Source organism: Nestor notabilis, unplaced genomic scaffold, assembly GCF_000696875.1.
Source record: "Nestor notabilis isolate BGI_N333 unplaced genomic scaffold, ASM69687v1 scaffold8456, whole genome shotgun sequence".
NCBI classification, from domain to species: Eukaryota; Metazoa; Chordata; class Aves; order Psittaciformes; family Psittacidae; genus Nestor; species Nestor notabilis.
Genome location: NW_009934265.1, coordinates 27176 through 44008, shown reverse-complemented (window position 1 = coordinate 44008; position 16833 = coordinate 27176). Strand labels below are relative to the sequence as shown.

The 16833-nt window shown below is 47.2% G+C and overlaps 1 protein-coding gene across 3 annotated transcripts in view; it reads right to left on the bottom strand.

Annotated features, from left to right (window-relative positions):
- SRGAP2 (SLIT-ROBO Rho GTPase activating protein 2) overlaps positions 1 to 16833 on the bottom strand; it is an 89605-nt gene that overhangs the window by 46124 nt on the left and 26648 nt on the right. For all 3 annotated transcript variants that reach the window (XM_010017249.1, XM_010017248.1, XM_010017250.1), the window contains exons 2-3: positions 14240 to 14432; positions 5013 to 5175 (exon numbers count right to left, since the gene is read on the bottom strand). In XM_010017249.1, the coding sequence (XP_010015551.1) occupies positions 5013 to 5175; positions 14240 to 14432 (356 nt within the window). The remainder of the gene's footprint in view (positions 1 to 5012; positions 5176 to 14239; positions 14433 to 16833) is intronic.

The following is a 16833-nucleotide window of genomic DNA, read 5'->3' as shown; positions in this document are numbered from 1 at the left end:
AAGCAGGTAGGAAAACTGGGAGATTTCATTTCCCCAGTGAGAAATCAGAAAGCCTCATTTCCCAACAGGCTTCTGTATCCTTCACCTTTGGGGAAGAGAGGAAGAACTCAACATTACTATTTCCCGAGGCACCTCAGGCAGAGGAGCGCGGTGGGTAAGGACGCACGCGTGAGAGCAGAGCTACAGCACGTACTTACCAAGTCTGCACTTGAGTTTTACTGATGGTATTTGTCTATTTACATGTTTACATTGTTACGGAGAAATATCTTCACAAATGCCCAGCATTTTGCCCAGTGGACTCCTTCCTGTGCATGGCTTTGCCCTGCGTGGGGTATTGGAACATCCTTCATACGCAGTACCAACGCAGCCACGAGACACACCGCAGCTGTAAAGTAGGTCAGCTGAAGCACGGACCCCTTAAGAGAATTAATAATTCTTCTTCCTTGATTACCACAAGGCTTTTAAGCAACTCATTGTGGATTTTCCATTTCACATCACGCACAGTGTACCAGCAGATAAACTGGGGTTTTTTCCCCATGATCAAAGGTATTAAACAGGAAGCGAATTTTAAATCCTCAGTTTTGTTTTCTTCGTTTTACACGGTTTTCTCCCCATAAATATCACAACTGAGCTTGACACAACTGTGTAAAGGAATGCTGTGCTCTCAAAGCAAGATGTGTAGGGCAACCACCCCTCCCTGCCCTCACTCTACACCAGGAGGACAAATCCACCTCAGTGAGCCAGAAAGCAGGATGGGGTCACTGCTCCGAGGGTCTTCAGTGTGGCTCTAGGTTAAGACACAGGAACTTGTGCCTATACGGAATAAATGTGCCTTTCTGCCATCAACACTTCCCAATTACTTCACGATTTTGTTATGTAAAAATCTGTCAAAGTGAGAAAAATCCGTTTGTTCAAAGCTGCTCAAAGGCTTTCACAGCCCTTTCTTTTAAAAAGATTTCTTTCTCCCTTACATTTCACCCTCAGTCTGCTTCTGCTTCCAGGGAAATCTCACAGAGACAACAGAGGAGTGATTAAAGATCCCAAATTAAGAGGCTGCTTCTCAAAAGGATATACATGTATAAGCAACACCACTAAAAAGATACATCCCCAGGCAAGGAAACCTCATCACCATGTGAGAAGCAGCAAGGTTGTACCATAGGATCAGACAGATCCATCGAATCGACTAGGTTGGAAAAGACCTTTGAGATCATCGAGCTCAACTGTTACCCCAGGACTGTCAAGCCCACCACTAAACCATGTCACTAAGGGCAAACTGACCCCCCTCATGGCCATCCCTCAAAGCCCACGGCTGCCCCTGCTCTCACCCCTCCTGCAGAGAGATGAAGGACCACATTACAATGATGGGGTGACGGGGGGACAGAGTGAAAAAGGAGGAAAGGGGAAAAATCAAACCCAGAATCTGCCTAAATGGAAGATTATCGTGAACACATATATAAATATATATTCAGGGCCAGGCTGAAGGAGGATAAACAGGAAGCAATCAAAGGATTGCTGTCCACAGCAGTAGGAAAGGCACCAACATCAAAGGAAAGGGAGAGGTGACCAGAATAGCAACGCTGGGTGGCTTGAACACCGGCTTGAAACCAGCCCTGCACGAAACCCAGGGCTAAATCCTTAACTGCTGCACAAATAAGGAAATAGGACCTCCTTCCCCAGGTGGAACAGATTGTTATTAGGACAATTCCATCCAGTTTTATTTGCTCGAAAGGTTATTTATGTCACCATTTATCTTCCTTTTGTTTTGTAGTAGTGCACAATTGAGCTGACACCATTCCCAAGGCCCAATGCCAGATCCCCACTGATGCCAACAGGATTTACCTGCTATAGATTCCAGCCCCTGACTGACAACGTCATCCACTGAAATGTAAAAGTGATCCCTCGGGAGAACCCAAACCAAAGGCCATGGGAAGAGCGCTCAAACACCTGCACCTCAGGCTGCAGGTCTGCAGTAAGTTCTAACCCCACGGCCGGCGCGAACAGCCCAGTGCTCCGACACGTACAGGTTTCGCAGGGAGAGCCGAGGAAGCGAACAGATCCCAGGGGCAGGAAGAACTGGGGCTGACACACGCTGTACATCCAGCACCACTTCAGGGCTGGCTCTGGCAGCAAACGCAGCCTCTTATCAGCAGAGCTACCTTTGAAGTGGCTGGCAAGCTTCCCTCTAACACTCAGACAGTTAGGACCCTCCACATCGGGACACAGCCCTGGAGAGGGATCTCTTCATCATGGGACACGAGCAGAACTGCGTGAGCAGAGCCACAGACCACGCCGGCTTCCCATGGCACTGAGAAGATAAAGCCCTGGAAAAGCCATGTGCAACACAGGCACCACTGCTGGAATTCCAGGAGGTCACCGATATCAGGACAGACCTGTCCAAGCTTGACCATCAGCACTGTTGTGCCCTTGGTCCAGGGGTCCAAGAGGGAACACACAAGAATCTGTCTCAGCCTGAGGATTCTCCACTGGAGCCACTGGAAGAGACAAACCCACATTTGCTCCCACCAGTTCCAGCGATACCAGGTTTACCCACCTTGGGCTTGTGCTGCTCCAGTCACACCACAGCAGCTCCCACCCGCTTCCCTCCACATCTCTGCCCTCCTCAGGGATGTGCTTCCTTCCCAGCTCAGACCTTATCAGGCTCACCCAGGCCCTGCGCAGCCCTCAGGCTGGATTACGGCTGCACACTGTACTTAGATCTCTCTCTCACCACTTCACACAGTGCAAGATACAGAGTTTAGCAACAAAAGGGATCTTAAGTACATCTTCTTTGAGCCTGCTTGTCCCTCTGAGCTCACCTGCTCAACCCCAGCATGACACAAAGCAGTGATTCGAGAAAGCCCTGAATTATAAATGGCCTAAGAAAAGGATCTCATGCGTCAGGATTTGATTTCAACTGCTCTCAGTAAATGAGGAGCTCTGTATCACCTCCCTCTCCATTTCCCAGCATTATTTACAACCCAGTGAGTAGCTCCTAAATGTGAGTCACTAGAGCACCTGCAAGCAGCCAGACACATCTAACTCTCCTTTGTCCAAGCAGAGGGGTAAAAAATAACATTCCTCAGGCTTTCAAATAGCAAAGTGTCCTTGTTCTTAACACAGGTCCCTGCGTAGCATGAGACAAGGACAGAGAGCTCCCCACCCAGCCCAATTCCAGGAGCTAGCATTTCCACTGAAAACAGGAAAAGCCACACTTGTCAGAGGCAAGTAGCTGGGATTTAGAAACAAGTGCCTTTGGTTTGTGTTTGGGCTGTGAGAAAGAAACCAGGGGGGTATTTTGTTTCGGTGGTCAGTTATTTGTTTGGTTTTATTCCTCTACCCAAAATCCAACCAAACAGGGCAAACCCATTGTCATGGTTTACACAAGGCTTATACAAGAGGCTGAAAATTAAGCTGCGACTTTCCAGCCAAACTGGGATAATATCAACTTCCATGTGGTACTTTGCCGAGGCATTTTCTCAGCCACCTTCCTCAAGCACAGCCTTTGTTGAAATTCAGTGGGGAGATTACTCCTCCTTTGGAAGGATTAGGGGAATTGAAGAGTAGCTGCCACTCAGTAATCCCGTGTAAGTATCTAATCAACCATAATGTAATTACCAGAAAGTTTTAAAAGGTCAAAAAGGCCTTGGTGTGATGTTACTTGACAGGGAGAAGGTTCCTCCTCTGCTTGGGCAGTGACTCGAAGTAAAAGAAAACAGGATTTAACACTTGAATATATTTTTCATACTCTGTTCCTACCTATTGGAAACTCAAGAAACACACAGAGGACACACACACAACACAACTGTCCACTTGTTCTCATTCTCCTACAGAAATCAGTTGCCAACACACACAAATACCTGCTGTAAAAGAGCAAACACATCCTGCTCTCCAGGTAACACACAACATGCTGCTCCCTCGAGTGCATCCTGACGTGAAACATCACACACCCCTCGTAGTGAGCACTGTTCCTTTTCTAGCAGTCTAAAACAGACTGTATTACACAGACTGCAACAGAGAGACACTAAGAAACATCTGAATGCTCTTTCCTCAAGACATTTGAAAGACTCAAGACCAGAGCAAAAAGCCAACGTTACTGCTGACTGCACCTAAGCAGATCTTAGTCTGCTTGACACTGTTATAACAACTGACACCAGTGAAGGCAAGACGACACACATGGCAGTCCACCAAGATCTGATGAGCACTGTTCCTCTCCCACAGACTCTAGGTGATTTAGGAAACGTCTCCACAAAAGTAGCCTCCAGAAAGCTCACATCCTTCTGCAGCCCCCTTTCTCTGGTAGAAACAACTCTCCAACGTCATGACACATTGCAAGGGGTGAGGGAATGGCTCTCAAAGTCAGCCTGGCAATGTTTCTAACATGTTACCTCACAGATGTTACAGCCATTGACTGAAGAGACCAGGCATTACCATTCCAGAGGAGCTTCAAAGCTGTCATATCATGTTTCTTCAACTGGAAGAACAGAGTCTTAATAGAAGAATCCCCTCCCACACTGTTTTCCAGGTGGGAATCAAGGGGAGATAACCATCAGCTGCATTTTCTGCCTTCCCAGAGAGGAGAATACATCCATTTCTTATGTAGCATGGTAAGAATTCTCCCTGGTTTTTCTTTTAGCAGTAGTTTCTCCTCCATGGCAAATACAAACTTAGTTTGAGAGAGTTGTTCCTGACTCTATTGAGAGTTGAAGACCTGGAGGTTTTCTGCGTATTTGAGGGAAGTTTCAAAACACATATGAACTATGATGAGGATGTTAAGAGGGAAAACCAGCCTGAATTTAGACCAACAAATCTCAGCTGACCACTTCTGGGAACATCCTAAACCACTACCAGAAGAAAACGACTGACAAAATCAAAGATAAGTCCAGCACAGTTATCCACAAAGGGGAAGAAAGCCCCACGTGTTCGCACAGTCAGTCGCCAGTGACTCGATCCACCAGTAACAGCTAAACTGGTGTCTCAGAAGGGACAAAGGAAGTGGTGTAGCACCGAGTTACCTTCTTGAAGAGGCGCCCCGAGTCCTCGCTGACCTGCACGAAGCGCGGGATGATGTTGTTGAGATAGATGTCACTGAGCGTGGTGTGGTCCCTGCTCTCCCGCTTCACCTGGTTGAGCAGGAGATTCCAGCAGTTCACTGGGGACAGCACATTCTGATCCTTCCTAGAAGGGACACAAAACAGAAACAAGAATGGGACAGGGCTTCACCTGAAGTGCACAAAACCAGCCTGTTCAAGATGCTCTGTAGCTATAAATGCTAGAAACTCAGCTACAGGATGCATGGATTGCTGAGGGAGGGGAGAGCAGAGGAAGACTATAAAATGGCTATTGCACACCCAGAAACACACCCTCGGTGACACAACTGCATTCACACGGCCACGGGCTTTTGTACCCCAACAAACAAAGGCAAATGCAAGCTCCAGGATGCCAACTGTAGGCTTTCATTTCTGCTTTTGAATCCAAGATTCTGTGCATAAATTACAGTGCCTGAGGGACAGGGATGGCCCCAGTGTCTGACACCAGGTTTCGCTGCGCTGTCTCAGGCAGTTGTGACTTCACCACAATAATAAGATTTCAAATGCTAAATTGCATCTGCATAGGAAACAAAATGTTATATTTCATGTACATTCAAGCATCTACATCTGTCTGAGCAAAAGAAAAGGCAACATTCATACAACCAGCTTTATTTTCTCATCTTTGAACTTCCTCCGCCTTAGTACAGCTGATTCACTCTGCAAATAAGCAATACAAAGGGCAAAAAAGGGAGATGAGAGGAACCTCAGTTTATTTAGATCAACATTTCATCTACTAAAGGGAGTAAATCATTTAAGGCACCATTTCTTAAGGCACTAGATGAAAGCGAGGAGGCTCACGGGGATGCCGCATGGTCCTGGTCGGAGCTGGCACGTTGAGGTGCAGTGTGAACTCAGCGTGTACTTCTCTTTAGATCAGTTTATCATTTGTTTACAGTACAGTAATAGTTATTTAGAAAAGAGAAGGCAGATCTGGAGGAAAGCCAACGCTGCTCTTGATTATTGTAAGCAACTGCATCCCATTTCTTTCCTCTCAAAAGAAACGTGGTTTCATCTCCATTGAAAGAGGGGAATATTCGGCACCGAAAAGGACACAATCTGCTGCAAGACATTGGGAAAATATGAAAATTAAGCTGTGGCAGTTTCATTACCCTTTTCATGACATCTACGGTTGGATTTGCAGTGCAATACTGGTAATTTTAGATAAGAATAGTTTCAGAACAGCTGATCTTGATGTTTTGTTTCTCAAGAGAATATGAAAAGCTCAGGAAATAACTGCAGCTTGTGGTGTCCAAACCTGCTCCAAGGTTTGGAGTGTGTGTGTATAGTGGGAGGGGGTACAAAAAGGATTCTGGGCTTTTGGTTCTCCTGGTGTTTTGAGTAAAAGAATCATAAAAAATAAAGAATGGGGTTGTTTGGAGACAATATTTGCCTTCCTACTGTATGTTCTGTATTGCAGATACTGCTGACGCGCAAAACCAGATGGAATGATCAAAATGCAGAACTGCACAAGGTTGAAACTGCCAGATGTTCAGCTCTATAAATCAACCAGTCACCAGCACCCCCCCATCTGCAGTCAGCGTTTGCAGCACACCGTGTGTTTTGTTACTGTGCCAGGGAGCTAATACTGAGACCCAGTGTAAACCTATGGGCACTGAGCAGGCTGCAGCTGCCTCCAAGGGCTCACACTATCTGATGGAGATGCAAAGCTGCCACCACAAAAGAAGGCAATATACACAGTAAGGGTTTGTCTAATTCAGATGAGACAAGAGACCTGCTTTCTTCCACTAAAAAGAGGGCAGGAAGAGGAAAGCATCTCCAGAAAGAGCTTCTCCACGGAGCAGTGCCGGGTCGGAGGCGTACACACCATCTGCAGAACCACCACCTCCAGCAAACCCACTCAGGTAGAAAACAGGAAGCAAACTAAGGAAGACACAATTGTGGCTGATTATAAAGAGAAGTTGATGAAGGACAGTATTCAGAGAAGTTAGAAGTAGGCTGGTTTGCTCCTTTACATCAATGAATAAAAGGACTTTACACACTGACTTAGTATTTGCTCTTTAAAGCTGGAAGAGCTACAGCCAAGTGAAAATTAATCAACTACCATAAAAAGTTGGGGAATTAAACCTAGGAACAAAAAGCTCAGACTCCACCACCTGATTGTGTTGTAGCTGTTCGAAATCCTGCCTCAAAACCCTCAGCAGCCTGTTACTGTCTCACCACTTTGCTGCTTCACTCTCTTCTTAAGACTGGTGCAGCCACAGATCTCCTCCAAGCAGCCAGAAGCAGCCCAGCTGTGTGCAGGCTGCTGACTTTTCTTCTCAGGCTTTGTACCGCTCCTCTGCTTGAGCTGCCAACCCAAAACCACAGCTGGTTTGATCCTTAATATCTCCCATCACTTGTTCAGCTTGGAGAAGAGAAGGATCCTGAAGGGGAGCCCTTAGAGTAGCTCCAGTGCCTAAAGGGGCTCCAGGAAACCTGGAGAGGGGCTTTGGACAAGGGGTGTAGGGACAGGCCAAGGGGAATGGCTTTAACCTGCCTGAGGGGAGACTGAGATGAGCTCTTAGGCAGAAGCTCTTCCCTGTGAGGGTGCTGATGCTGAGTTTCGGGCACAGGGTGCCCAGAGGAGCTGTGGCTGCCCCATCCCTGGCAGTGTTCAAGGCCAGGTTGGACACAGGGCCTTGGAGCAACCTGCTCTAGTGGAAGGTGTCCCTGCCCATGGCAGGGGCTTGGAAATGGATGAGCTTTAAGGTCCCTTCAACACAAACCACTGTGATGCTGTGATCCTCCATCTCATTATGACATTTTGCTCTCTATCCCACAAAAAGCACTTGGCTTCTCATGGATGTTCCTCCCAAGGTATCTGCCCAACCCTACCCTGAGCAGCTTGGATGAGCTGTGAGCATCAAGGACCAAGGGTTACGGCAACAGCCAAGGGACCAGAGAGCTGCACAGCACGAGTGCCTTGCTTTCCACAGGGAACTGGAGAGATGCAATAGTTAACTGGGCAATTCCCAGCTGTCCAGGCTGCCCTACCACAACCCCCGAAGCTATTCTAAGGCACCACATAGCAGGAATACCAAGAGCCCATGAAAAGCATGGCGAGGAAAATTGCTGGTGTCTAATGGCGCCAGATGGGTTGTTGACACACTCCGTGTGGTTACACATAAAAGCCCATCCTGCAGGAAAAAATCATCACATCCCTACACTCTTCCCATCCGCCACCAGGATTGTCACCTTCGGGTCTGCGCAGTGAGCTCCACAGCCCTAGCTCAACCTCAGCAACCACAGCTTTCCTTTACATTCCTTGAAGTTCTTGGTGTCTCTTGGTTTCATTAACCCCTCCAGTGCCTCCTTAAAATGGTCTCTCTTGCTTTTGCCCAGGTTCAGTGCTTTCCCAGCAAGGTCTTTATAGGAACTGAGACAGAACCTCTCCTTACTCGCTAGTGACTCTTTTCCCAGCACTGGCAAAAAGCAGATCAAGGCAGGTCTTAAGACAGAAATGAAACAGAAAAGGGAAGAGACAGTTAGTTGCTTCAAACCCTCCAAGTCACCTTTAAAACTACACACACATTAACTGCAGAAGCACCTCTAAAAACGCAGCACTTTCAGGGGTGGAACATGGCCACAGTTTTCACAACACCGAGGAGAAGTTATACAACTGTTTACAACAGACCCTTTTCGATTGTAACCACAAGCAGATGGTAGGGAAGCAAATTGCCATTCTCATTAACCATTACAATTCTCAAAGGAGCTGGCAAACACACTCTGCTTCCAGTTCCATGTCACCACGGAGGAGGGATGGGAAAGGGAAGAAAAACGTGCAATAGGGACCCATGGGCACCATCGACATTGAGCTTGATTTCCACTGGTTCTGCAGAAAGACTGGAGTCTCTATCCACCCTTCAGCAGCAAAATGGATGAGATCAACCCAAAGCTTTAAGACCTGGCTATGAACTTGCCCATAGCGCTGATGATTTCTCATTCACAACTGTTTGATGCAAACTTGCCCCGCAAGGAGAGAAGGAGGAGGAAGATGCCAAGATCCAGGTTTATTTCCAGCACTGTTTATACTAGTTTCAAGATCGTGTGATGATAGTGAATCTGGAGAGTTTATTTAGGTTAGCTCCAGCTCACAGCAATCGGGGCTGTTTGGGAGCAGGAAGAGGAAGTTGTGCACAGATTCTGAAGGAACCACAAAGTATGAAGCTCGGTGGCTTCTCGGGTGTTATCTTGATCGGGCTCTGTGCAACCTCCACTTCAAAGGTTCAAGAGATCAGAAGGGGAGATTGAGTCCCAAGTACCTGAAGTGTCTTAATTAAATTACTCATTCATACAAGGAAGAGATGATCCACGATTTATCTGCTTTAAGGCAAGTAGGAGACAGCGACGAAGGCGAGTGACACTTAGTTGGGCACTGCAAGGTAACCCTGTTCAGAGCAACAGACCTTAAAAGACAACTTCATTCCCCACAAGAGACTAAAAACAAAACACCACACCCAAAACCCAGGAATAGGGATATTGGGTTTCCAGAAGGAGCACAAAATGAGGGCATGAGTCAGATGGGAATGGAAATGCTACTAAATAGAAAGAAACACTTCAATAACACAGGCACGTCACATCACCCGTGTGAACAGACAACTTCAACTGATCTTCCTTTGAACTGAGGGGTTTAAAGCAAGTCTCTTGGTGCTACACACAAAACCTGAAGTTTCCTGCTCCACCTCCCTCTGTCTCCCCAGGATACTCAGGATCTGTTTCCTAGAGGCGTGCAACAGACATTCCCAGATCTTGGAAGAACTCCCTCCAGAAGAAAGTCATTACTGTGAGGGTGCTGAGGCGCTGGCACAGGGTGCCCAGAAGAGCTGTGGCTGCTCCATCCCCTGGCAGTGTTCAAGGCCAGGTAGGACATAGGGGCTTGGAGCAACCTGCTCTAGTGGAAGGTGTTGGAACTGGAGCAGCTTTAAGGTCCCTTCAACACAAACCAGGCTGGGATTCTGTGATGATTCCAAGAACTAAAATGATCCCATTTTTAGAGGTGAAGGGAATTAAATCCTTGGGTTTTACATGCATTGGCTCTGCGGGTTCAGCGAGGCCACTGAATAAATTAATCATAGACCAGTTTGGGTTGGAAGGGACCTTCAGAGGTCAGACAGTCCAGCCCCCTGCAATGAGCAGGGACAGAATGCTGCTTGCTTCTAAAATCTTCCAAATGTTGTTATTCCAAAGACTTGGAAGGGGGGAAACCTCCAGGGCTCAGCTCCATCAAAAGGAATCACAGGTCAGAACTGCCTGTAGTAACAATTCTCCATTAGAATGGTAACACCACCACAACTGAAGTCCACGTGATACTAATGCTTTAATACCCCTTCACAGCCTGGGTCCTCTCTCCTGCAAGAAAGCACTGCAGCTTTAAGAAAGCTCTGCAAGCTGCTCATTCACATCCACGTTTGTTTTCCCCTCAAAGTGCTCCTGACACAGCTCAGCCTTCCCTGCGAATTTTGAGGATTACAAGCATGGACGTGGACGCTGCTCCCTGCCCTCCTCTTCCAAAAGATTCCAGTTATGAACATCTGTTGTTTACAAGGGCCCAGCCTGAAGGTTGCCAGACTTATTCTGCATCTTCTACTTCAAGGCACAGGCTGCCAGAAAGCCATCTGAATTTCATGCTGGGCTATGCTGGACATCCAGCTGACAATCACTACTCAGTATCCTACTTCCAAAGATTACCTTCATCTAAAAGATGGCCTTAAAATAGCATTTTATTTTCATGTTTTCTTGGTTTTTCTTTCCCTTTTTTTCCCCCCTTGGAAGGAATCACTGAAGCTTTGCCATGGTTTTTACAGTCTCCACTCATTGAGTAGGCAAATGCCTTTTAGACAAAATCACATGAAATAGGGGAACTGAAGCCTGGTGTTAAAGGTCCTGTCCACTGCAGTGGGACAGAGCCTTCCTCTGAGGATGGATGTTAGAGCAGCTCTGCTGCCTGCAGGGACCCCAAAACCCACAGGCATAAACGAGGCATAACAGCCATGGCAGAGTAGTTAAAAGCAAGTAGAACCTGGGATATATCCAACTGCCATCAACTTAGACGTCACCTTGGCTAAATCAATCTGTTCCCCTTCTTCAAAGGCACAAAATGAGAACAACATACACCTACCTCTGTAAATCATTTTAAGATGCTCCAGTGAAGCTAGCTTCAAACTCTGCAAGGGGCCCATCCCCAGCTATACACTCTTTACTGTCAAGACCCAGCCACCTACATTTCAAATCCCATATGGAAAACGCAGCCTCCTGACCACCTCCGCTGCAGCAGAGGAAAGCACACCCCGTGCACTGCATTTGTTAGAAAGCCAACACAAGCTGCACTTCACATTGCTCCTTCCTGTAGGGGTGTGCTTTCACCAGCCTGGAGCTGGATGGTGGAGGAAGCCACACAATCCAATTTCAAGGGTCAGCCTGAAGCCTCCTGCCCTTGACAGTATTCCCTGAAATGAACACATTGGGAGCAACTTAGCAATTACATACTAGCTGTTGAGTATGAAAGCACATGCAAATTACAGGGTAGCTGCCTGACAGATTTTCTCCTTGACAGCGTGTTATGGGATCTAAAAACAGCGAGTGACATGGCGAGCACTGCCTGAATGATACGGTACCTTCCGCCACAATCATCATCCCATGGGAAGAACATGCTATTACTGTGTATTTATAGGGGCACAGCCAGGCAATTACAGAGGAGCCACCCGCCCGTGCACGTCTCAGAGTCATGTAATACCAGGCTGCGCAGGAGGAGAGAGATGAGGGCTGGCTTTGAGCAAATGATCTTTCGGGTCTTCCAAATGAGATTACAGCTGCAGCATCTATAGAAAAGGTACCAGCCAAGTTGCTCTTCACTCTTCAGACAGAGGAGTATTGGGGAGAGGTAATTATAATTGGAACTGCTTCCTTACTGACCCCTGTGGTATCCTGACACATCTCCCACTGTTACAGCCAGCAAACGACTGGATGGAGCTGCCCAGGTCAGACAGCTTTAGAGCCGCAGCCACTGCTGTGACACATCCTGCCCGCACACCCACCAGCCTCACTGTTAACAGTCACTTCTTCCCTTTATTCTAACTCTTGACCGGTTTCTATATTTAAGATTCAACCCTTGCAGGGGTAACAGATTCCAAAAGCAAGATGGTTTTCTCCCCCTCTGCTCCATTCTGAGGAGACCTCCCTGCAGTCCTGGTCCAGCTCTAGGACAACAGCACAAGAGGGACATGGAGCTGTTGGAGTGAGCCCAGAGGAGGCCACGGAGCTGCTCTGCAGCAGCTCTGCTCTGGAGCCAGGCTGAGAGAGCTGGGCTGGGGCAGCTGGAGAAGAGAAGGCTCCTGAAGGGGACACCTCAGAGCAGCTCCCAGATGTGGCTGCCCCATCCCTAATGGATTTCCAGATTCTTCCAGGCACTGCTCTGGACCTGACCTTTCATTCAGCAATTCAAGTGAAAATTTTATGTGCTGATAGAATCACGCGTCCAATCGAGGCTACACTCAGTAAGTGGGATACTGAGGTCAGTACAACTTCATAAAGCCCATCTAAAGTAGAAACAGCTCAAAAACCACGGGCAAGGGGCAGTGAGGAAAATGCATTCCCAACACTGAAAGCTGAACACAACAGCATTTCTGACGGGATGTTTCAGATCACGGAATACAAAGGAAACCACCTCAATTTTCACCAGAAATAAAGACAAAAATCAACTGAAAAAGATCAATCATAATGCACAAGAAAATGATAGCTCAAGGCATCCTTTCTTTAGTGCCATCTTAAAGGCATGTGCAGGTTAAAGCTGTAAGAACACCACCACTGTAAAGGAAACACAAATATTTAAGACCATTACAGGTATACAGATGCACAGAATAACTCTTCTCCAACCCATCAAACAGTGATGCTCAGAGCCAGGCTTCCCCACAGCGCAGCACAACGTGGGTTTTAAATGAGAACTGAAGTAAAAGACATCAAAGCTGCCCAGAAAGGAAATAAAATGGTGCCTATTGAATGGCTTTCACAAAGCAAGTGTCTAGTGGGAGGGGAAAGCTGATACATCCCCATATCCCTCCAAGCACAGCAACAACAAACCAAACCACAGACAATGACCCCAACAACGCTAACTGTGAAACCGCGCTTTGGGCAGAGGCAGACCCAGACGGATCCTCTCAGCCCAAACTGTCCAAAGCAGGAAGGATTCAGATCCAAGGCTGCTTTTGCTCCACGTTTTCCCCAGCTGCTACCCTGACAACAAAACCCAACCAGCTTCTGCACTGGCCCCATGTCAGTTACAGCAGCACCGTGCTGGCCACCTACTCATGGGGCTGATGGCTCCCTGCCACGCAGCCTGCACCAGCCCCTTCACACATACATCCTTCTGCATCACTCCTCCTGGGAAAACCACCTTCCTCCAGGCAGGACTCAGCAGTAAATCTGGTGGCTCTGAATCCATGAAAACATGACCCAGCTCCAAGAGCTAAGAGTGGAACAACCAAAGCAGTATGGGCAGATCTACCTGTAAATAATGGTTCAGGCAGGTGAGGCAATTGATTGTCATTGAGGACATCTTCAAATTCTAATTGAGTCCCATCAGCTTAGTATCTAGGGATTCCCCCCACCATGGCACAGCTCTTTCTGGAAGTCCTATTGGCCTTACTTCTCTGCTGTTTGGAAGTGGTAGTAGCAGAGAATTCTATGAACAGAGATACAACAATCTTAAATCCTACACTATGCGTAGGATATTGAAACCAGAGAGCTGCAACAGCAAACCACAGCATAGAACAGACTGGAAAGAGTTACCCTTTAAACAAAACAGACCTCAGCCACCAACAGTGAAGGAAATCCTGGCTTTGTCCACTGAATCTGGCATACAGCTTTGCCCACCTTCCCAAGAAAATGACTCCTATTGGACATGCCAATTTTTACCATTCCATTCCCTACTGACAACATATGACCTACCAGGAATTACTGAAGTGTAGTTAGCAACCAGACTGTGCAGGAAGATGAAATGAGTTCTGTGTTTAACACAAACTTGGGAAACATTTGATTCTGACATTCACAACTGCTGGTACCTACATTCACTCCATCAGCTCTCTTTTTGCATTCCTATCCTTGCAACCACATCTGCAGGGGAAAAAAAGGGCAAAAACAAAAGGCAAATACTCTACTTGAATTGCTGGTCTTTGGTGCTCCTAGTTTTAGCCAGGAATCTCTCAGCCAACTTCTCCAAATTCCTTGAGTAATCCATCTCAATCTCTGCCTTCTTGCGGAAGAAATCCTGCAAGTCCTGCAGTAACTGGACCCGAAGCTCACACTGTTGGTCAAGGCATTTCAGCTGCTCTACCAACTGGGCACGGATCTCTGTAACAAATAAAAGCACTAGAGATTAAACGAAATCCCATTAAACACCATCAAAATTCTCCAGTAAAACACAGTTACAAACACATTCCCTCATTAATATACAGCAGCAAAGCTCCATTAGGATGAAATGTATGTGCAGACAGAAGGTGACTGCAATCGCATCTCAGATGCACCAGCCACAGGAAAACCATCCAATATCCCGCAATCCCCTGCACAGCCCTTGGAGCAGAGCTTTGCTGCTGAGGAGTGCATCAGTTACAAGTGTCAAGTGCATTTTTGGCATCAAGAAGAAGTGGTCACTGCCTAAAAATGTACTGAATCCGAGTCTGGAAAAAGGACTGAATGCTGCAATACCCCACATGAGCTCAGAGAATCACTTGAGGGAATTCCTATCTAATTCCTCTGCAGGCTACTCCTGATGCAGAAACGAGATGTTGCACACACCGGGGCACACCCCCAAGGCACCAGTTTGGGATGATTCAGTTAGTTCCTGAGTCTCCAGCTGTGCAGCTCTCATGATAAACCAAAAGCCACCAAAAGAGATAAAGACACTCCTTCAGGGAGCCAACGTGATGGCACTTCTTTGAGAGACTTATCTCCAGGAAGACTATAAAATATCTGTCTAAAGGACCCATAAATGACACAGATACAGGTGTTAATGTTCTCTTAAGCAGCATTATTAGTGAAGGCATCTATTTATATGCACACAATATTTTACAAACAGTTTTCAAGTGTTTCACAAATAGGAAAACTTCTCCCGTTAGACCTTTAAGCCAGGGTGTTCTCCTCATCTTACCAAGTCTGATTTCAGGGACAGGAGAGTGAAATGACTTGGCCCACAGTCAAACAGGGCAAGAAAACATGTCAGTTTAATCTAAAAATGCAGAAATATCCAGTGATGCAGCTAGTGGAGGTTATTTGGCTTTTATACAGGCAATAAACTCAACCTGAAAACAATAAAACATGCACTTCCATCTTTGAGCACTCCAGCCTCAGAGATGCCTGCTATTGCTTGACTCTGATTGCTGCTCCTGCTAAAGGCTCTCAGAGATGTGTGGCTCCAAGCTGAACTCCGAATCAGCAATAAAGCAAGGAACATGCAGGTCTTGGGCATGCACAGCTTTGCATCTCCACATTCCAACCGCAGGCACCCGCAGCTTCACCACCACAACCGAAGAGGGGCGAGTATCACTTTCCAAACGCAATTTGCTGATCCCTGCTGCTGTGCACATCATCTCCACCCGGCTCAGTCCCCACTGCAAAGCTACTAACGGACCTGCAGAACCCTGCATGAGTGTCATGTTTAGTCAATGCAAACAAGACAACCCCATTCTACCCGTGGCTTTGCCATTAAGACTTTCACAAAGCACAGAAGGTGAGGCAGTGAGGTGGGAACAGCACCAGAAGGCACAGTAATGGAGTGTTTCCTTGCTGCAATGAGCCAGCCTGCCCAGTCCTAACACTCAGGTCTGACATTCAAGAATCCCAGACTGGTTTGTGTTGAAGGGACCTTAAAGCTCCCCCAGCTCCAACCCCTGCCCCAGGCAGGGACACCTTCCACTAGAGCAGGTTGCTCCAAGCCCCTGTGTCCAACCTGGCCTTGAGCACTGCCAGGGATGGGGCAGCCACAGCTTCTCTGGGCACCCTGTGCCAGCACCTCAGCACTCTCAGTGAAGAATTTCTTCCTAATATCTAATCTAAATCATTGATACATCCTTCATTACGAAAGAATGTCCTTCAAGGCAAGAAGTATTAGAAAGCTCTTCCTCCCTTTGTCTTCTCCTCCACCCTTTCCTCATCAGAAGGGATGGTCCCAACACAGAAACAACTCCATGACCTTGTCAGCAGTCACTGGGCAAAACCCTTTTAGTGGCTTAGTTCCTAGCCCCATAAAAAGGTATCACTCAAAGGAAACATCGGAGCAGATCCAGCATTTTCTGCTCTGCAAATAAAGGAGGAGGCAGAGAATTCAAAGGGTGCAAGCATTTTCCTGCTACATGATGTGCCCATCTGTGCTCTTTGGGCTCAAGCATCTGCACAGTTCATTCTTCAGAAGTCAGCTCCCCACCAGGTGGATGAACAGGAGGTGCCAGGTTTGAAAAGAGGGTTGAGGTAGGAACAGTTCATCCCACATTCAGCCAAGACTGGTGTGTACTGGTGTGGTCACCCACTACTAGTGTGCTGCCACTGACGGCTGCTGTCTGAGGGTGACAGCCTGGTGAACGCTGACGTTCTCCGTTCTCGACTGAGGAACCAGCCCCAGGAGACAGAGTGGAAATACAAAGTACCACTTCCCAAAAACTAGCAGTTCTCCAAGACTGGGAGATCAGGCGAGCACATGTATCTCAGTTGTAAAACTCTACGGAGGCTCAAGCTCTTGGTTCTCAAGGTGGGATACCTC